At 39.7% G+C, this 22,665-nt stretch overlaps 2 protein-coding genes across 4 annotated transcripts; one reads left to right on the forward strand and one right to left on the reverse strand.

The window, feature by feature from the left end:
- Positions 1-856: 856 nt before the first annotated feature.
- LOC309692100 (multifunctional protein CAD-like) lies at positions 857-11,854 on the reverse strand. 2 transcript variants are annotated; one of them, XM_082510302.1, is made up of 11 exons: positions 11,715-11,854; positions 11,160-11,193; positions 4,690-4,923; positions 4,377-4,598; positions 4,095-4,283; positions 3,440-3,564; positions 2,685-2,818; positions 2,198-2,310; positions 1,438-1,597; positions 1,268-1,353; positions 857-1,104 (listed from the first exon to the last, which is right to left on the reverse strand). In XM_082510302.1, the coding sequence occupies exons 1-10, from the start codon at positions 11,768-11,770 to the stop codon at positions 1,349-1,351; spliced, it is 1,272 nt and encodes a 423-aa protein (XP_082366428.1). In that variant the 5' UTR covers positions 11,771-11,854; the 3' UTR covers positions 857-1,104; positions 1,268-1,348. The 2 variants fall into 2 exon arrangements, with proteins under 2 accessions (XP_082366428.1, XP_082366429.1); XM_082510303.1 differs by lacking the exon at positions 11,160-11,193.
- LOC309692099 (kelch-like protein 10) lies at positions 10,693-21,646 on the forward strand. Of its 2 annotated transcripts, none has more exons than XM_082510300.1 (5): positions 10,693-11,146; positions 17,204-17,687; positions 18,118-18,729; positions 19,646-19,795; positions 21,201-21,646. In XM_082510300.1, the coding sequence occupies exons 1-5, from the start codon at positions 10,995-10,997 to the stop codon at positions 21,561-21,563; spliced, it is 1,761 nt and encodes a 586-aa protein (XP_082366426.1). In that variant the 5' UTR covers positions 10,693-10,994; the 3' UTR covers positions 21,564-21,646. The 2 variants fall into 2 exon arrangements, with proteins under 2 accessions (XP_082366426.1, XP_082366427.1); XM_082510301.1 differs by lacking the exon at positions 10,693-11,146 and adding an exon at positions 11,867-12,259.
- Positions 21,647-22,665: the final 1,019 nt, after the last annotated feature.

The following is a 22,665-nucleotide window of genomic DNA, read 5'->3' on the forward strand; positions in this document are numbered from 1 at the left end:
TCTGACATCGATGGCCTTTTCATACAGTTCCATTTGCTGTTTTTTTAACCCAGCATTCATATCTTTAGACTTCCCTGAACCACGGTCACCCCTTAATCTAGTTTTTATATTTTCTATATTCAGGCAAACAGATCATAATATTTCAACGCCGCAGAAAAAAATGTGGTTCGATGATTTTTATTCCATTTGTGTTGCTGAGATGGTTTTGATCGAGTTTAACTACATCTGGTCTCATGGTGATAATATTTACAGTTATCAGCTGTTGGTGGAATCATCAACAGCTGCTGCAAAAACAAATAATCAAGGTTTGTTGCTTTTCTCGTTAGAAAAGTAGCAGATGCATAAAATCTGTTGTTTATTCCCATGTGACTGATCAGCCACAAAAACATCTGCCAAACATAACCCACAGTTGTGACTAGACTTTAATGTGCCACTAAAATGCATCATTCGTACTTCCAGCTGCATCACTTGTGAGCTGAACTCACTGTTCACATCTGGATCCCTATCTGTTGTGTTTTTGTCAGTCGAAACCTTTAAGTACCTTATAGCTGCCGATGGAGAGCAGGATGTTCTTCTTGGGGATCTTGAAGCCTGTGGAGAGCATGGCTTTGAGGTAAGCCTCGTACTGGTTCTCCCCAAAACAAGCTACTTCTCCAGTGCTGGTCATCTCCACCCCGAGCACCACATCAGCTCCGGCCAGCCGAGAGAAAGAAAACTGAGGGACCTGGAGGACATTTGGTTGAAAGCAATCCGTGATGCTCAGTCAGATGAGAAGACAAAAGTGATTTAACATGAAGGGAAATATTTATGATTGCTTTCACACTACTTACCTTGACTCCCACAATCCCTTTCCCTTTCATCAGGCCCACTGGCTCCACGTCCTCCCCGATAATGTACTGGGTAGCCAGAGCCACCAAGTCCACTCCCAGTGTCTTGGACACAAAGGGGAACGAGCGAGAAACTCGGACGTTGCACTCGATCACTTTGAGCTGGTCATCCTGAGAGAAAAAACACAGCGGTCATTCAGCCGCCACTGTGTCAATCTGCTTCACCACTGGCAGGATGGACCAATCGTGACGCAGCTTTCTGACGGCCAGCTCTGTGCTGTTAGAGGGAAACGTGGATTTAGTGATAGAGGACAAACCTTAGTTTGGATTCTTTAAAAGCACTTTATCTAAAATAACATTTCATGCTGATAATACCCTAATCACAGAGAAAGTTACCATTAAGTTAAAATAAGACAGTGATTATTTCCTTTCCTACCCACCTCTGTACAGCCAGTGCTATCTGCTTGTCTGAGAAGCCCAGCTGCTTGGCCTTAAGCATCACCTCTGGAGGCATGGAGCTCTCATCCTGGACGGAAGGAAATTAATCCAGCATCTTAATCCATTTCGAACAGCTCTTAGTTTTTTTCATGTTACGTCTTATCGGCCTTACCTGATTGTAGGTCTCCAGCAGCAGCTCGTGGTCGGCGATGTTCTTCATCTTGTGCAGGAACCAGCGGTCGATTTTGGTCATACAGCTTTTCCACAGTGTAGCCAGCTTTGAATGCTGCCGCCAGCACAAAGATACGCTTATCTGTAGGAGTCTGCAACTCCTGGTAAGCAGAGGGAGCACAACATACTAACTGTGAAGTAAAGTGCTGCTAGTTATTTGCCAGCCATGAGCATCAGCTCAGACATTTGGGCTTATTTTCTCAAAATAAATAAATAAATAAAAATAAATCAGCCACACACATAGTAGCAGAACATGATTAACAGCATGCAATGAAACATTCTTCAAAAAACCCAGAAGCAGGAAGCATTACAGTAGTAGATAGCTCAGGGGAGATCTGGCACCATCTACTGGTCCCGTTAAGACAGAACAATACAGTTTTGACCTTTTAAAATGTCCTTATCACAATCATTTATAGGGTCACCATCCTAATAGAGGTGTAGTAAAACAGATCAACATGCTTTAATGTGCTGCACCATCACTCATCCTTAAAAGCCGATGGCATTGCATAGCAAAAGCACCAATGTTGTGTTCTGACCAAATATGAATCATCATATCATTGCATGGTTGGCTGAAAATGGTTAAAAATCTTTCAACCTGAGATAAAGTATTTGCTGACACTGCAGTGAACAGGTCGTGCAGCAGCAAGGCATTTTTTAACCAGTACAACCATTTAACCTGGACTTCAGCTATGGGAGGTTACCTTTTCAGAGACAGGCTTGATGGTGTGGTCAAAGCCAACACAGTTCTCATCCACCATCCTCAGAGCTTTCTGGAAGGCTTCCTCAAAGCTACGACCAATAGCCATCACCTCCGCTGTTGAAGAAAAGGTTCTAGCACTGAGCACAATATCCATAATAAGCACCTGACTTACTGGCTTCTCTGCCCGCACTGGTAAAGGTTAACTTTATAATCAAACTGTGAAATAAAGCAGTAGAGTAAAACTTTAATGCCCTCATGGAGAAATCTGCTGTGATAGCAGTGCAGAAAAAATAAATAAATAAGAATAAAAAAAGAAAGAAAAAAAACATAGTAGGTGCAAAAAATGACCATCTGAATTTATTGTTAGCTTTACTGAGACCAAACTAAGTATTTTTAAAATGTTCTGGAATACTAACAGTACTAAATCTACTACCTATTTACAATTTGTTACAACATATTTTTGTTCCAAGCTCGCTTTTGCCTCTTACCAACACTCTTCATGGAGCTGCCTATCTTGGTGGAAACCCTGAGGAACTTGCTGAGATCCCAGCGAGGCACCTTCACCACACAGTAATCCAAACTCGGCTCAAAGTTTGCCGTCGTCGAGTTTGTCACTGAGTTTCTGGACAAAAATACAGACGCAGTGCAAATATTTTTCATGGGTGAATCACTTAATTTAAAGGCGCTTTACAGTTAAGACATTTATGCCAAAAAAAAAAAAAAAAAACTACAATGCTTATGCTGCAACTGCTCAAAGCAGTTTTGTCAAAACAATAACTTCAAATTAACCAAACTGCCAGCTGTGCAGGTGATGAATATCATCTTGTCACCAACATTTCCAAATTTCTTTGCTGATGAAAAATTGTGAAAACGTTTATACTAAAAAAAATGATTGAATTTCAATGATCAGATGTCTTCAAGTGTAATGATTGACTAGCTACATGTTTCCTGGGTCGGTGTGACACTGTGGGGGTGACTATTCAGGGTAAGCACAACAGGTCCACATGTAGTGAAGGCAGCGAGTCTGTGCTGCCTTACTTTACAGGCATCTATGCATCACAATTGTTTTTTGGTCGTTTAATATAGAAAAATTGATTTTAAGCTTGAATACTTTAAACCCCACTTTTAAAAAATGTTCAGTTTAGCAGAATACTGGAACGTCTTTGTTGGATGCCATCATTCTTTAAAAGCAGCGATGCCCCTGTTAGATCATTATCCGCCGTTCTTAAGCTGAGAGACGTACTTGAGCTGTGGCAGCGGGATCCCCAGACCAAGTTTAGCTGCTACGTAGGCCAAAGGATAACCAGTCGCTTTACTGGCCAGAGCAGAGCTCCGTGACAGGCGGGCATTCACCTCAATGATGTAGTACTGCAACACATTATACATAGAAGATACAATTCAATCACACACATTACGGGAATTAGACCAGGAGCAGGAATACCAGCTCCCCATGCACACAAGACCTGTTTAAAGGCCTGTTCTGATACATAAAGCCTATTCATACAAATCTATTCCTGGTTTGTATGAAATGAACTTGGTCACATTGATACCTAAAACAATTTTCTTTTAAAACTTATTGAACTAGAATTTACATAGCAAAGACTTTTTACAACCTTGTTTTGGAGCCAAAACAGTAAATGTAAGCCGTTGACATACCTGGCTGTTACATTATCTGCAGATCCAGCCGCACACTCTGTACATCCTATAGCCATATAAACTGTATATACTTAAAGTCATGTTACCACCCATGCTTATTTCAATATACCTACACTTTCTGTACTATTCATTACAGCATGTCACTGGCTTTAAAATAAGGAAATGAAAAACAGATCCACTTTATAGGTGAACACAGTCCTATTTGTGCTTTTCATCACCCAGGTCTTCACATATATGCTTACCTGTTCAGATTCGGGGTTAAGAGCGTACTGGATGTTACACTCTCCCACGATGCCGAGATGTCTGATGACTTTAATGGCCGTGTTTCTCAGCATGTTGTACTCGCGGTCATTAAGCGTCTGACTGGGAGCCACTACAATGGATTCCCCAGTGTGGATACCCAGTGGGTCGATGTTCTCCATATTACACACCTAAACAAAAGGAAACAACAGCCACTTTAAATCGCCCTCAGTTTTTTTTTTAGTGAGTATAAGCTGTTTGTTCTCTGGTCTCCTTTTACTCACAGTCACACAGTTGTCATAGGCGTCCCGGACCACCTCGTACTCAATCTCCTTCCAGCCTTTCAGGGATTTGTCCACCAGCACCTGAGAGGTGTGAGCGAATGCTGCCGTTACCAGAGAGGTCAGCTCCTCTCTGTTGTTGGCAAAACCGGAGCAGAGGCCTCCGAGAGCGAACGCTGAACGAACCAAGACGGGGTAGCCAAGACGCTCAGCAGCCGCCACCGCCTACAGCAGAGTTAATCAGATAAATTTAGACTTCACTGGGGCAAAAAACAATCCAGAAGCTATTAATTTATAAGCGAACACGTCTCCTCACCTGTTCCACCGACAGAGCTGCTTCACTGGGAGCTACATGCTCATTGATCTCTTCCATTTTCTCCACAAAGATTTTCCTGTCTTCGGTCATCTCAATGGAGGAAACAGGAGTTCCCAGAACCTGCACTTTATATTTCTCCAGAACGCCCAGCTTGGTCATCTCTACACCGCAGTTCAGAGCAGTCTGACCTCCAAAAGTCAGCAGGACGCCGTCCGGGCGCTCATTTTTTATCACCTGTAACAACAAGATGTAATGACACGAAGCACTCACAACACATGAAAATGAGACAAACAGCTCTGTGGATTTCACACTGGGAATTTCATCCCGTCCAAGACATTTGGAAGTCTGCAACTGAACTAAAAGCAGCTTAAGTCATCTTTTACTTTTTTTATTAGCCTCTTCGTTTCCACTCTATACTGCCGTATGATGGATGCAGGTAGAAAGCAGAGCGGGGATTTTTATATCTTTGAGCCAGCACATTTTTACAGAAACGTATTATGAACACTGAAATTTAAAAATAAAAATAATAACAAACTACATTAAATAAACCTGGGCAAAGAAGGTAAAAATCTGAGGGAATATTTGTCCTCAAACTTGTTTCTTTTCATTATCATTATTAATCTGCACTCTTATTTTTCCTCTCTTACTAATTAATTACTGGCTGTTGTCACTATATTGCATCTATATAAAAACCAGAGTGGAGCAACAAGCTCTCTTTAGTCCACCAGCACCAACCTTTATCTTACATGATGACTTCCAATGGAGCCGCGGATTTAAGGGCTGTAACACAAAGCTCATGTTTTGCCTTTGCTTTGCTAGTGCTGCATTCAAGTGTTCAACCAAACAAAGTGATGGACCACGTAAAAGTGTATCTTATCCACAGTAAAGAAATAAAAATAAAGGTTGTCCTAGAACCCACTGCCCCAAATCCTACAATACAGACACAAAAGAAGACTGAACTACCTTCAACAGTCACCAAAGCTACAAACACACCTGTGCAGAACTGCTCTGTGTTCTGTGGTGGGCTGTGATTATGTGAGACCCCTCAGTCTTTTAGACAAACACAATCTGGGGTCAATACTGACTGATCCGAAAAAACAAACAAACAAAAAACAGTTGACCTACAAATTTCACTGTGTCCACAGTTTCTCTTCTTTCATCAGTCACAGAGTTGCAACAGAGTGAATCCATACCTGAGTGACGTACTCTGCTGTAATCGGCAGAAAGTAGACTTTGTCAGCCAGATCTTTGGAGGTCTGGGCCCTATTTCAGGAAGCCGGTTTAGTGCAAACTCTGAGTAAGTATACCCTGATTTAACGAAAACTCTGGCTTTTCGGTTTCACAAAGCGAGTTTAGATTAATCCTGAGTGAGTCACTATGACGACACACTCTGTGAAGCTAACCCCCACCTGTTTTTCGGGCCTCCGCTTTTTTTCTGTTGGCTATAACAGGTCACATTTGAGCATACAGAGTAAGCAAATATGTACTTGTAATGTGCTCAGATAATTTCAATAAGTGCTTACAGAAAGAAAATTAATGTAGCCTCTAACTGCAATTGATTTACATGGGACAAACAGACCAAGCACTATGGCTCATAATACAATTACACCTTACCTGTTTGGACTATATTTTTATATTTCATTTTTACTTGCTGCCAGGAACGTTTGGGGCCTGTTGGGTCACATCAATGTTTAAATTAACACTCACGCATTGACTCTGTCGGCTATGTTTTGCCATGCATGCGCCCTTTCTTTTACAGCTGAGGCTGTAATACTTTTTTCCCGCAAAATTTGCATGTTATCGGCATATGCTGCCATCAGAATTTCGGCCTCAAGCGCTGTAAGATACATTGACCGCGCCTTCTTTCCCTCCGTCTCCATGGTGACTCGCTTAATCTGTGCTCCACTAATCAGGGCTTTACGTATTCTCGTGCGCGCGCTTAACTTGGGGTTAAAGCAACTCCGCGTTGATTGAACTAATTGTTATCAGCCTTTCTGAAACCGAATATTCCGAGTTGGACAGTTCGGGGTTACTCAACCCTGAGTATCGTTTTTCACTCTGAGTTTTCTAAACCGGTTTCCTGAAATAGGGCCCAGGTCTCTGTGGCTTTTAAACCCCAAAACACGCTGCGCCAAAAATTGGTCCACCCCAAGGATCGGGTCCCCCGACACAAACAGAGTAAAATAGTGTACGCTGTTAAGTGCCAGGAGGATTGCCAGGATTTATACATCGGGGAAACCAAACAACCTCTGGCGGAGCGGACGGCACAACACAGAAGAGCTACCTCATCTCGCCAGGACTCTGCGGTCTATTTACACCTACAGGCCAGTGGACACTCTTTCAATGATGAGGATGTACACATCCTGGACAGAGAGGAACGCTGGTTTGAGCGCGGAGTCAAGGAGGCCATTTACGTGAAAAGGGAAAGACCATCTCTGAATCGAGGAGGGGGCCTAAGGGTACATCTTTCGCCATCTTACAATGCTGTGATTTCAGCCATTCCCCAACTCTCTGTGAATGGTACTCATGGCCATTGATCTGTGGTCTTTGATCAATGGGTTTTGGTCAGTGGTTGTTGATCAACGGTCATGAGAATTTTCGTAATTATGATTAAGGAACTGACCTCCCAGCCCATTGTTCCTTCAGGGGGCTGGTTTCAGTCATTATACAAATGTACTGTTTATAAGATTTGGAGAACCCTGCAGTCAGCTGAGACTGAAGAAGTCACTTGGATGAGTGACGAAACGTTTCTCCCACAAAACGCTACGTCCAGATGAACAGAATCAACTTTGGAGATAGAAAAATATAGTTTTTCATGTAAACTTGATTATTGTCTGTACTAGGGCTGCCACAAACGATTATTTTCATAGTCGACTAGTCATCAATTATTTTTGCGATTAGTCGACTAATCAGATCATCATCCATTGGACGTAAAACGTACAGCTTATTGCACCAGCATTCATCTGCTCTTATATAACTATAATTAGTTTACTGCTTGAAGTGTTTAAAGTATGTGCTAACTAAAAATAAAGACAAGATGATAGATTAGACTTTTAATAAATTTGAAAATTGTCTCAGTGGTTTAATAAATTAAGTCGTCTGCTCTTTGCTCCCTAAAATTTAACAGGACATTGGAGTAAATTCTCGACCATCTCAAACTTCTGTTTAATCAGTTTTCTGTTTGACGTTTATTCAGATATGTAAAATCTATAACTTTAATCTCAGCCAAACCGAATTACTCCGGATCAAATAAAACACTGAAAAAAGCCAAACAATAACATTTTTTAGGTTATCTAAGTGACTTATATATCATGTTTAACCTGAGTAGCAAAAGACCGCGGGGGTTTGAAAACGATGTGCCGGGTGTTCGCTGTTCTACACGGATCTAGTGAACCTTACCCCAGCTAGCTATCAAGCTGGTGGGTAACAGATGTCTCTGAAAACGTCGGCGCACTTTTGAAAATATGTGGTGTCTTGATAAACTGAGCAGATATTTGAGGTTTACACAGTTACATTCTCGCCTGAAAATATGTTAAACGTTTATTTTGTGACCCAGAAAGAATAATAAGAGTAATATTAAAACTAACTAGCTGCCGCCATTGTTGGAAACTGAGCTGGGCAGCGCTATGAATTCTGGGACAGAGCTACTTCTTCTTCTTCGGGGTTTAACGGCAGCTGGCATCCTTGTACATGCAGTGCTGCCATCTTCTGTTTCAGTCCGTTATTACACTCTTAAATTCTACTACTTATTCCTGCGTCCTTTGTGATCTTACAAAGCTTCAAACGACGCGTCGACTATTAAATCAGTCGTCGACGATTCTGATAGTCGACGTAATCGTGACTAGTCGACTAATCGTGGCAGCCCTACTAGAAAGCGAAAATTTCAGAAGAAATTTTAAGTGTGCCTATGCTGCCGCTAATCAGTATAGTTTGCCATTCAAACGGCTACAGAGAGCAAAACTCAGCAGAGCAGCCATTCTCTACCATGAACTATGGTAAAAACAAACACCGCTCGCGCCTCACAGATGACAGCTTGCAGTTTTGTGTAAAGATGATGTGACTTCTTACAGCCCCGATTTGTAGACGCTGTGCGCAGAGGTTCATAAGCAGACCCGACAATTTCTTCGTGACGTCCTGCCACTTGCAAATGTGCCAGAAGAAGCAATGGAGTCAGCAGAGTCCACGTAACATCTTTAAAGTGCAGTGCTGCCATGTGTTAACATCTGAGACTCCAACATGAAGGACTGAAATAAATCTTTAGAGCATTAAACTGCTGGTGAACTGGACATTTTTTGTAGGTATCTCAAAAACTTTCAGTAGCAGAGTCTGCACTGTAGATACTGGGTTTTATTAAGAGAATGCAATTGCAACAATAACAAATTGAAAAGATTTTTTCATTCCCTGTAATGTATGGCTGCTGAGTAGCCACACCAGACATGCACACAGGGTGACTAGATCACAATAAGCCGCATGTCGGACTTTTCAACTCTTGCTAGGTAAACACAATAAGAATAAAGGGAAGTTTTCACTCCCCCTTGTTATTTCAGCTGCGGTTCTGTCTGGTAACAGTCTATAGGTTTGAGTAAGGATGTATCCATAGGTCTTTTTGGAGCACTAGCTGACAATTTATGAATCTTTAGCCAAATATCACACAAATATACTGTGTCGCTTCACACCATTTTTTCTCTTATGTGAAACTGAAAAATAACTCTATCCAGTGTTTAGAAAGGTGGATGTCCTGCAGAGCCTGTAAAATGTGGGACATTGGTTCAAGATGTGGGAGAGGGGGGAAAGCATAAAAATGCTGTGCAGTCCCCCTTACAGAGGGACATCTGATCCCCCAACCTGCACATCATGAAGTATGAAGTAACACCAGTAACACAACACCTTATGGAGGTAAACCAATGTGTAGACAGTGATGTGCAAAGCTGTTCATAGGAACATCCTCCATCCATGGTGGTGTAATCTTTATTCTGATGCTGAATTGATTGATTTATGAATTTACTGTAAACATTTCTTACATTTTTCTTATTGCAAGCAGACAAACCTGTCCCGGGATTGTTCCTGCTCCTCCCCTTCATTTTATAAACACTCTAAATCAAACTCATTCCATTATATATATTTTTTATTTTAGGACGATGTTTTCATACAATCCTCTACATCTGCATCAAACCAGGCTTGTCATATACAACCTGCTTTTAGTCGTATATATTATATCTTTGAGCAATTGCTCAGCAACAGAGTTGGACGTCCGTGCAGTCTGTGCTCAGACAGGTGACTGCTTGCACCTGTCTGTGGTAACACTGTCATGCACCATCATTAACAGTCTTGCACTATACATGCAGTGCGTATATCATATATTGTGGCTCTATAAAAATCTATTTAGATCACAAACCTGTGTTTTGTTTGTTTGTTTGTTTCTTTCTTTCTTACTACTATTGTACATCAGTAAAGTGCAGGAGCCCATTTTTCCAACTAGATAAAAGTCTTATACAACCCAAGAAAACAGCTTAACCATAAATCACACTTTGTAATATCTGTGTTTGGCACTGTCATGTATTTTTAGACTCATATGTTTAATAACAAATATTTTGGCTTGTGTAGTAAGGAAAGTACAGGGGATATAATGTAGTGTCCACAAAGAATTGTGCCAATGACCTAGCATGCATAAAAACAGGACCATCACTAATCCACAATACTTTGACTCTGTTCATGTTACAGCATTGTGTATTAAAACGTGGGTAAAAACTGATGGTTACAAATGTTTATTTGTGTGTTTGTAGTTTCCTGGGGAGATAAACTGGATTGCATTTTTGTTGGGAACTGTTATTTCAACATAACGGAGTCCAGTACAGCACGTCCCCAACAACTGGAACCTCAGTAATAATAGAGCCAACACACGAAACAATAAAATGCAGAAAAATCTGAAAAAAAAACGTCCTATTAACGTTGAATATGAGCTAAATATGATATTGTAGTCCATTCGTAAGAGTGTTTTGAAGTGCTTATTTTACTATTTGAACTCTGTGAGGCAAACATACAGAATGCTGTATGCTATCTGTGAGGCTCATATGCAATTTCTTAAATCCAAATCAAATCAAAACAAAGCTTTTATGCAATGAAAAGGTTCATTAAAAAATGTAAATATACATTTCAAAACAATTCTATGGGGCAACTGTTGCCAAGTCATGATGATGTCATAGGCTCCATTCCCCAAATTCCACAGTTAGGTTTGATTTTGTGATCTGAACACTTCAAGACAAACTTCAGACAAAAAACTAAGAAAAACAGTCACAAAACTCAAGATGAGTGAAGAAGGCCAGCCGCCATACAAGTCGAGCTCAGTGTATAATGAACTCCGTTCGGAGGGACAATTTTGTGATGCAATCATCAAAGTGGAGGATGTTGAATTTCCGGTCCACAGGGTCATCCTGTGTAACTGTACGCCGTACTTCAGGTGAGTTGCTTACCTGATAATGTGAAGGACAGTTGACTGGTTTATACCTGTGAAAAATGTAATTCATGTACTTAGTCTGTGAAACAGTGCCAACAAAAAGGAACGGGTTGAATCATAAAACTTTTGTTTTAACTTCCTGTTTGCCATTTGTTTGAAAGTTGTGTTTTGATCGTGTCCTGTGGATTTTTGAAATTTGGCCATCAATTTCTGGAGCAAAGACTACTCAAATTGTTGGAACTTTTGGTACAACCCTGTCTGGATTACGACTTTGATACAGGATATTGGACTGGACTAACGGAGTTAACGAGGTAATTGCAGGCTAGCCAACACGTTACCAGGCTAACGGCTGACTGAGGAATCAGCTGAGCTGCTACCAGGGTAACCAGATAAAATGGGGCCGAAGAGGACACCGACAGCTGAGGAAGTCGAGGACATTAAAAAGTCCCTTGACTTCATAATGGAGGAAATTTCTACTATCAGGTTGCAGCAGAAAAATATCATTGAAATTGTGGAGGAGGTAAAGCTCCTCCGCATCCAAAATGCCGAAAAAGATAAAAAGATTGCATACCTGGAAAGTAAGGTCGCTGACCTGGAACAATACTCCAGGATAAACGACGTCATCATCACTGGGCTCCATATTAAACCCCGGTCATACGCTCAGGCGGTGACCGCTGACAGCAATGAGGAACCTGGAGAGCTTGACATTAGCTCCACGGAACAACAGGTGGCTGCTTTCCTGCGGTCCAAAGGGATTGCCCTGGACTGTAACTCTGTCGAAGCATGCCACCCTCTTCCCAGGAGGAACGGCAACATACCGGCTATTATATTAAGGTTTGTAAATCGAAAGCACAAGATTACGCTGCTGAAACAAGGAAGAAAATTAAAAGGATCTAATGTCTTTATCAATGAACATCTAACCAAACACAACGCTGAAATAGCCAAAAAAGCGCGACACCTTAAGAAGCTGGGAAAAATCCAAGGCACTTGGACGACGAACTGCAAAATATTCATTAAACTAAACGGATCACCAGAGGAAGCCAAAGTTCTGACCATTAAAAATATGGCGGATCTCGAAAAATATCAGTGAGCAACACGATCTGGACGGCAAACAAGGTAACAGACAACCACACACTCACTTATGACACACACTGGAAGGAAGAACTCAGATACATCTGGAAGAATCAGCTGCATCAGTCAGACAGTTGCAGAATATGATCAATTGGAACTGAAAACATTTAACTATATGGATCACAATACACATGACTTGGAATATGAAATAGATCCAGACAACAACTTTTTCTCATCTAACAATAACAATTGCTGCTACTATACAAATAAAGACTACAATCAGAGGATTAAAACTGAGAATAAATGATCAATTATCCACTTTAACTGTAGAAGTCTCTATGCTAATTTTAGTCATATCAAAGAATATCTTAACCAGTTTTCACATCCATTTAGTGTCATTGCCTTATCAGAAACTTGGATCAATATGGAAAAAGGAACAGACTTTGAACTGGAGGGTTATGAATTCACATTTATAACTAGGCGAAACAAAGGAGGAGGAGGAGTGGCCTTGTATGTGGACAAATCCTTGAAATTTAATGTGGTGGAAAAGATGACGATGGTGATTGATAATGTACTAGAATGTATTACAGTTGAAATTTGTAAAGAAAAAAGTAAAAATGTAATCATTAGCTGTATATACAGAGCTCCAGGTAGTAGTATTGAGACATTTAAAGACTGGATAGAAGAAACATTTATTGAAATAGCTCGCAAAAAAGTTTTCATTTGTGGAGACTTCAATATTGATTTGCTAAACCCAAATAAACATAAAACCACTGAGGAATTTATAAACACAATGCACTGTATGAACCTATTCCCTAAAATTACTAGACCTACCAGGATTACATCACATTGTGCAACTCTCATAGACAACATTTTTGCAAATGACATTGAAAATAAGACTGTAAGTGGACTCCTGATTAACGACATAAGTGACCATCTTCCAATTTTTACAATCTATGATAGGAATTACAAGATCAATAAAATGGACAGTAAAAAAGAGTACAGATGAGTAAGAACAGAAGAAAGAATGAATGCATTTAAAAAAGATTTATTGAAGGAAAACTGGGGTGAAGTATATCAGGAACAGGACGTTAATAGTGCTTATAATAAATTCCTTAGAATATTTACATTACTGTACAATACCAACTGTCCAATAAAGCAATATAGTAGGAAACAGAAATATATGGACTGTCCATGGATAACAAAAGGTCTGCAAAATGCATGTATAAAGAAAAATGCTCTATACTGAGAGTTCTTAAGAACGAGAACTAAAGATGCTGAAATCAGATACAAAAGATATAAAAATAGGTTAACTAATATACTTAGATTTAGTAAAAAGGAATACTATAAGAAGCAATTAGATATAAATAGAAATAATAATAAAAGATTATGGGAAATCCTGAACAGTGTTATAAAATGTGGGACTGGACAAAAGAACTATCCCAAGTATTTCATTTGTAATGACCATGAAGAATACAATATGGATGTTGTGGCAAATAGTCTCAATGAATTCTTTGTAACTGCTGGACCAAATTTAGCAAGAACAATCACTCATCCTGGGAAAGCACAGGAAAAACCCGATACACTGATTGACAGAAATCCATATTCTATGTTTCTCACAGCCGTTGATGAAAATGAAGTTCTTGAAATTGTCAAAAAATGTAAAAATCACAAATCTTTGGATTGTAATGATATTGATATGATAGTGGTTAAAAGAGTCATTGAGGCTATTATAAAACCATTTACATACATCTGTAATTTATCATTTCAAACTGGTCGATTTCCAGACAGAATGAAAATAGCTAAAGTTATACCTCTATACAAATCTGGAAACAAACACCATTTCACAAACTACAGGCCTGTCTCTTTACTACCTCAATTCTCAAAAGTTCTTGAAAAACTGTTTAAAAACAGACTGGAAAAATTTATAGATAAACATAAACTACTCACTGAGAGTCAGTACGGATTCAGATCAAGCAGATCAACATCATCGGCACTATTAGATTCAATAGAATACATCACAAATTCCATAGACAAAAAGCAATATGTGGCTGGGTTATTCATAGACTTGACAAAGGCATTTGACACTATAGATCATGATATATTAATAAGAAAACTGGAACGTTATGGTGTCAGAGGGGTAGTTTTAGATTGGGTCCGGAGTTATTTAAGTGACAGAAAGCAGTTTGTGAAAATAAATGGTGGTTGCTCCTTATGTATGGACATTGCTTGTGGTGTACCCCAAGGGTCAGTTTTGGGTCCAAAATTCTTCAACTTGTACATTAACGACATCTGTAAAGTGTCCAAAGTATTAAAAATGGTTCTCTTTGCTGACGATACAAACATTTTTTGCTCTGGTGATGATCTGCAGAATTTATTGGAGGATATGACTAATGAAATAAGTAAAGTGAAGTTCTGGCTTGATAAAAACAAATTATCATTAAATTTGAATAAATCTAAACTGATGTTATTTGGAAATAGTAGTTTAAATACAAATGCAAAGATTCAAATAAATGGTGTTGATATTGAAAGAGTCAGTGAAAATAAATTTCTGGGGGTAATAATAGATGAAAAACTTAACTGGAGAGCTCACGTAAGATATATTCATTCCAAAGTATCACGAAGCATTGCAGTACTAAACAAGGCAAAACAGGTATTCGACAGAACATCACTTCATATTCTCTACTGTTCACTGGTTTCACCATACTTAAGCTATTGTGCAGAGGTCTGGGGCAATAACTATAAAACCACATTACATTCCCTTTTTACTCTTCAAAAAAAAGCAATTCGAATCATCCACAATGCAGGTTATAGGGAACATACAAACTCACTATTTTTGCAGTCTGAAATATTGAAAATTGACGATATAGTGAAATTCCAAACAGCACAAATTCTATTCAAAGCAAAAAATAATGAACTGCCAGGTAATATTCAGAGTATGTTTTTTTTTTTTTTTGAAAGAAGGAAGTTATAATTTAAGGGGTTTTTGTAACTTCAAAACAATGAAGGTACGTACTACAAGAAAAGGTTTTTGTGTTTCTGTTCATGGAGTGAAACTATGGAACAAACTGAATATGGAATTAAAGCAATGTCCAAACATAAAACTGTTCAAAAAGAGTTATAAAAATATGATCTTCTCGATCTATAAAGAAAAGGAAAATATTTAAATTAAGTGAATGTCTCTATTTAAAAACAAACAAACAAACAAAAAATTCATGATGTGATATTATAGTATATCAGAAATCTGTTCACTATTTTTATTACAAATTATATCAGTAAGGAAGCTGACTAAATATTCACTGATAATTTATGGCAAAGGGGTGGGATTAAATAAGTGTATACTTCTTCCCACTCCCTTTCAACATGTAAATTAATCAGAATGGTTTTTTTGTATGTAATTTGTATAGTATTTTTTTTCTCTCTTATTTCTTTTCTAAATGTACTTGTATATTGTTCACATGTTGAAATAAATTACCAAATAGAAAGACTTTGTCACGGTCAACTGACAGATACACCCAAAACATAATGCAAACATTTGCAGATTTCATCTTTACCTTCACAGAGCTCCAGATTCCACTTCAGTAAATGTGCCATTTAAAAAGCACTGTGAATCACTTGGTGATTGTGTGAAGTCTAATTGAAGTGTTTTATTAAGTTATATTAATATCTTCCCCACTGTTTGATACAGTAAGACACACCAGACTTCCTGATACTAAAAATGTTGAATTTTGTTATACAGTTATACGCTGAGCAAAAGTTTTGAGTTGCCTCTCATTTTTTTATATTTTGCTTTGAAACAGATGATTTTTTAAAAGTCCACTTGAGCAATAGTTCTCAACGTGTTTTTTTGAAGACTTGTAAAGGTTTCGTTTGGACATTTTTCACCCTTTTTAGTCCAGTGCTTGTACCCGAGGAATGGTTTTGTTTTTGTTCATTTGTTTATTTGTTTGTTAAGCCATTTAACGCTGATATATGAATCATTCAAGCATAAAAAGGACACTAAAACTCAAAGGATGAACCATTATTATTTCTACACATAACGCATACTTAGTGTGAAGAATCAATTTTAAAGACAAATGGTAAATGGCCTGCATTTGTATAGCGCTTTACTCAGTCCCTAAGGACCCCAAAGCGCTTTACACTACATTCAGTCATTCACCTATTCACACACACATTCACACACTGGCAATGGCAAGCTACGTTGTAGCCACAGCTGCCCTGGGGCACACTGACAGAGGCAAAACAAGGAGTAGCACGTATTAAAAAAAAGTAATGTTCTACAGCAAATGAACAGTATCTGAAAGTCATGTCCTTAAGAAAAAAGAAAGAATGCAGCAAATTCATGACACAAGACCATTTAATCCATCTACTTATCATGAAACCTCATCAGAAATGGTTTCATGGTTCATGTAAAACCTGTTAAAACCAATAAATAAATGTTAAGAAAAAAAAAGAAAAGAAATGGTTGTGGAAGGGAAACAGAGACTGTAATTAAGCAACATGCACTGGAACTTCCATAAGGAAAGGAAACAGACTGAGGTATGCCAAATTATGCAATAACTAGACTAAAGATCAGGGCAAACTGGCCTTATGGAGTTGATTTCAATATTTGTCATAGAGGTACAACAGTGAGTGTCTAGAGTTAACTTTAAAACACGGTGGAGGCTCTGTTGTGGTGTGGGACTGCATTGTGTTTGGCAAAAGCTTCATAAACATGGTGCCAATGTAATAAAGACATTGAAAACCCAACAATCAAGCGCACTAAACATGTACAAACTCTGTTTTGGAGTTATATACTCTATGGCAATATGGACTAGACATTACAAGACTATCACAGTAATCACATAGTAACACATGTAATTAGGAAATCATTTCCATTCCTGTCAACAGATTTTATATATTTATCTTACTTGTGCATGACATAGTTTATTATCTTGTTGCCTCCACACCGTTTAATATTCTCTACTCTGTCTCCATCTCTACCCTCAGGGCTCTTTTCATCCGCTGGAGCAACCCAGAAAAACAGGTCTTCAACATACCTGGCTTGTCTCCTGAGATGATGGAACTCATCATTAACTTTGCATACACCGGCTCAGTTTCCATAACGGAGGAAAATGTAGTGGAACTTCTCATGGCAGCTGATCAACTCAATGCAATGGACATTGTGAAACTCTGCTCTGACTTCCTCAGGGAGCAACTGTGCCCAGAGAACTGCGTTGGCATTTGGCAGTTCACAAAAGTATGCTTATCACCCGAACTACGCGCCAAGGCCTACCACTACATCATCAGTAACTTTGAGCAGGTTGTTCTTGAGGAGGAGTTCCTGCAGCTAACTGTGGAGGAACTTGCTGACATCCTTGATAGAGACGACCTCAATGTGCAGTTGGAGACCACTGTGTATGAAGCGCTTACAAAGTGGATTAGCCATGTACCTGTACAACGGAAACAACACCTCACCGCTCTGTTGCCCAAGGTCTATAAACTTTCATTACTACATTTAGTTTGGACTTAAATCTTCAGCATTTAGGTCATAGATTGAGTCGTTCCATCTGGGTGTAAGGATGCTTTAATATCTCAAGATGTTGCTCTTTTCAGCTGTAGCCAAACCACATTTAAGAAATTCTCTTCAAGAGCATTAAAACCGTATGAGATCTCTACACACATACTATAGAATAAATTATATTTATTAAGTATAGTTGCTAGGGCTATGACTAAAAACTGTCCCTGCTGACGAAAAGGCTAATGGTGTCTGACTTTGGTCGCTCTCTTGCTATCAATAAGAAAATTAAACAACATTAGGAGCATTATCCTAAAGAAGCTTGAGTTTACTAAAACTGATGTAGTTGAAATTCAGTGTTTTTTCTATTCTCCAAGTCATATTCTCTTCTGTCATCTCTCTGTAGGTCCGACTGGGATTGATGACGTCAGACTACCTAAAGGACAATGTGCTGTCTAGTGAGCTGGTGGGGGCCAATTCTGAGTGCCTGTCCATGATAAGTAATGCCATCTTAGACATACATGGTCTAGGAAGCAGACCCTTCATGTCTGGCTTGTGTCACCATCTTGTTCGTCCCCGCCTGCCTCATTCCATCCTGCTGGCCATTGGGGGGTGGAGTGGTGGTAATCCAACTAACGGCATCGAGGCCTACGATTGCCGGGCTAACCGCTGGGTCAACGTAACGAACAACCTCGAGTTTCCTCGTGCTTATCATGGAGCCGCCTTCCTCAACGGGTACGTCTACTTCATTGGTGGCTTCGACAAGGTGGAGCATTTCAGCAGCGTCCGTAGGTTTGACCTGACCACTCGTGCCTGTAAGGTGGGGCCCATGCACTCCTGCCGCTGCTATGTGAGTGTGACTGTGTTGAACGGGTTCATCTATGCCCTGGGAGGCTTCGACGGGCATGTACGACTCAGCAGTGCAGAGCGCTATCAACCTGAAATCAACCAGTGGAGTCTTATTGCACCGATGCACGAACAGAGGAGCGACGCCAGCTGCACAACACTTAACAACCGGGTGGGTGAAGTAAAAGAGTAGCAGAGAAATAGAGTAGGGTCTCAGGCACACAGGCCTAGAGACCTGTCAGCAACCTTTGGTAACAACCAGTTGCTAGGGAAAAATGTGTACTCCTCAGCTGGTTAGGCAGTGGTTGTATGAAAGACTCTACAGATTTCTACAGCAAATAGTTTGTGAGTATTTGCAGACAAGTCAGAGTACTCCATGCAAACCTCAACAGTCTGCTTACGACCAAAGGGAAACACAAGGAGGCTTGTGGTGCAACACCTTCCTGGTTACAATTTCACAGTAGTGACAGCCATCAACCTCCAGCAACCACTTGCCAACCAGTCAGGGAATACACATTTTTACAGTGAAGCGAGGTGCAAGATAGGTCACAAACTGGTTTCTGTGTTCATGTTTTCAAATTTAAAAGTATAGTTGAAAAAGTTGAAAAATATACTAATATATATCTATTTTGTTTCTAACTGATCACAAGTGCATCTTTGCATTTATGTACAGTACTTTAGTTGAGTTGACTTGTCAACTAAAATATAACAGATATTAAAAAAATAGTAAAACACATCATTATTTTATTATATTAAGATCCCAGATTACAATTATTTATCTGCATTCCTGAACAGAAAAATTAGCCTTATTGATTGAATGTTATGTTTGATTCATTTCTGGCTTTCTGACTGAAAGAAGTCCCACATACTCAGGTAAAAGTTGGGTGCATAAACATGTTTTTATGACAGGTAATTGTAAAACACACACATTTGTTATTACACATTTGTATTTTTCAGTTGGACACTTGGGTACTGAGTATCGGTCTTACTTCACAAATGATGTGGAAACATTTCACTTACAGGTAACATTGTTTCCAACTGAAATCTAAGAAATGTAAAGATATTTAATGTCCCTTTTTTGTTTTCAGATTTACATTTGTGGTGGATTCAATGGCAACGAGTGTCTGCAGACAGCTGAATATTACAACCCAGAGAGCAACCAGTGGACGATGATCAGTCCCATGAACAGCCGCTGCAGCGGGATAGGTGTCATTGCATATGCGGATCATGTCTTTGCAGTAAGACCACAAAGTAGTGCTGACACTCACGTAACATACAAATCAAATCTGTAATGTGCTTTGATCAGCAAGGCTTAACACAGATTTGGCTGACACAGAATTTTGCTAACTTTGTTTTGTATTTATCAATGATCAGATTCCTATCCTGACCACAGGTTCAGAGAAGGCATTCTTACTCATTCTATGTATTAATTTAACCGATTAATGATGTTTCTGCCTCATTTTTCTTTTCATGTTCCCCATTACCAAAATGTTGTGTCTTTAATGATTTCACTCATGATTTCACATTTCACTCAGTACAACAGAAATACTTATTCAAAACCAACATTGTCATCCTCATCGTTCCATAGAGGACATATGTTGGAGACAATTTCAAACTCATCCTGCAACACCTTTAGAAAAATGAGGGAATAAGCCAAGTGATTAGAACTCATCCTCTGGGGACGGTAGGCATTTTAGCTGTAAATTTTATCTTGCTATTTGCCTTAAAACCACTTATTTAGTTGTTTTGCAGCTGCACCCTTTGGTAAAAAGCAAAGATTTTAGTCTCACCTTCTGAGACACACTTCTTTCTTTATTTAGCTAGCTACCGTTTAGTATTTATTTTCTATTCAGACTAAGTCTCTATTCAAATAAAGGAAAAGTTATTATCAGCAGAATGCAGTGACCTTACCCTGGTGCTGACCTCAGGGTCTTTGATCAGGCTTTTAGGCCCCAAGGCCTGTCAGGGCTACTTTAATCTGTTATAGGAAGAAAGGACTGGAACTCAATGTTCCTTTTTGGACTAAAGGCAAAAGAGCTGTGAAGACATTTATACTGAAAACACAAATACTTTTTGTCGAGGGCTATTCATCTTTGTTGATAATAGCGTGGTGTGATAGACAACAGTGCTTTAATAGCTGTAGTTGAGGCTTGAGTGAAAAAAGGTCTCATACAGACTTCCACAACAGCTGGCTTCTACTTTATTTTACTTTCTCCTTTTAATTCAGAAGTCATTTTCACACACCACTGCACCCTGATCTTTTCTAGACATTCCCAACAAATGTGGGCCTGTGAGGATGCAAATACTGGGACGTTAATGGGCCTTTTTTAAACAACTTTTATGTGTAAACTCCATATAACAGCATGAGAATATGTCAGGTAGCTGTTCGCTTTATCCAGGTAAAACCCTAAACCAATCAGAGTATTTCCAGTAGTCAGATCACACCTAAGGTAAACAATCTCCTTGTATCTGCTACATATTAAGGGAAACTTTGGACAGTATTGCAACTTAATTCTTCAGTCATTTTCTGGAGTATCTGTGCAAAAACAGCTAAAGACATATAGCAGGTACATTTTCTTACAGGGGTACGGTGAAGCTGGTTACACTTACATTCAATCATTTGACCCACGTATTTACTTTTAGGTTGGTGGCTTCGATGGAAACAATCGTCTGCGCACCGCTGAGGCTTACAACCCACATTCCAATACGTGGAACCTCGTGTCCTCTATGCTGACCCCCCGCAGCAACTTTGGCATTGAGGTAATTGACGATCGCCTCTTTGTCGTCGGGGGTTTCCTCGACTTCTTCAACACTTCGAAAGTTGAGTACTACGACGCTTTAACCAATGAGTGGTATGAGGCGTGCAAAATGGAGGTTTTCCGCAGCGCCTTGAGCTGCTGTGTGGTGTCCGGACTTTGCAACATGACTGAGTACACCTTTCCTCGTGACGTCCTGCCACTTGCAAATGTGCCAGAAGAAGCAATGGAGTCAGCAGAGTCCACATAACATCTTTAAAGTGCAGTGCTGCCATGTGTTAACATCTGAGACTCCAACATGAAGGACTGAAATAAATCTTTAGAGCATTAAACTGCTGGTGAACTGGACATTTTTTGTAGGTATCTCAAAAACTTTCAGTAGCAGAGTCTGCACTGTAGATACTGGGTTTTATTAAGAGAATGCAATTGCAACAATAACAAATTGAAAAGATTTTTTCATTCCCTGTAATGTATGGCTGCTGAGTAGCCACACCAGACATGCACACAGGGTGACTAGATCACAATAAGCCGCATGTCGGACTTTTCAACTCTTGCTAGGTAAACACAATAAGAATAAAGGGAAGTTTTCACTCCCCCTTGTTATTTCAGCTGCGGTTCTGTCTGGTAACAGTCTATAGGTTTGAGTAAGGATGTATCCATAGGTCTTTTTGGAGCACTAGCTGACAATTTATGAATCTTTAGCCAAATATCACACAAATATACTGTGTCGCTTCACACCATTTTTTTCTCTTATGTGAAACTGAAAAATAACTCTATTTCTCAGTATATATGTCATCTGCTTCGTGGTATTTTCCACTATATTGCACAGAATGATATATTTGTTCATGATAAAAGCACCAACTTTATATGTACTGAGGAAAATCCAGTGTTTAGAAAGGTGGATGTCCTGCAGAGCCTGTAAAATGTGGGACATTGGTTCAAGATGTGGGAGAGGGGGGAAAGCATAAAAATGCTGTGCAGTCCCCCTTATAGAGGGACATCTGATCCCCCAACCTGCACAACATGAAGTATGAAGCAACACCGGTGTACCACAAGGCTGTGTGATGAGCCCTTTCCTCTACTCCCTCTTCACCCACGACTGCAGACCTGCTGATGGTTCCAACACCATCATTAAGTTTGCAGATGACACCACGGTGATTGGCCTCATCAGTGACAACGATGAGGCCGCCTACAGGGAGGAGGTGGATCGTCTGGCTGAGTGGTGCGACACAAACAACCTGCTGCTTAACACCGAGAAGACCAAGGAGCTCATCGTGGACTACAGGAGGAATGCTGACCCACATCCACCCATCCACATTAAGGGGACGGCTGTGGAGCGTGTGAGCAGCTTC

Source organism: Aulonocara stuartgranti, assembly GCF_965226115.1.
Source record: "Aulonocara stuartgranti genome assembly, chromosome: 17".
Classification (NCBI taxonomy): Eukaryota; Metazoa; Chordata; class Actinopteri; order Cichliformes; family Cichlidae; genus Aulonocara; species Aulonocara stuartgranti.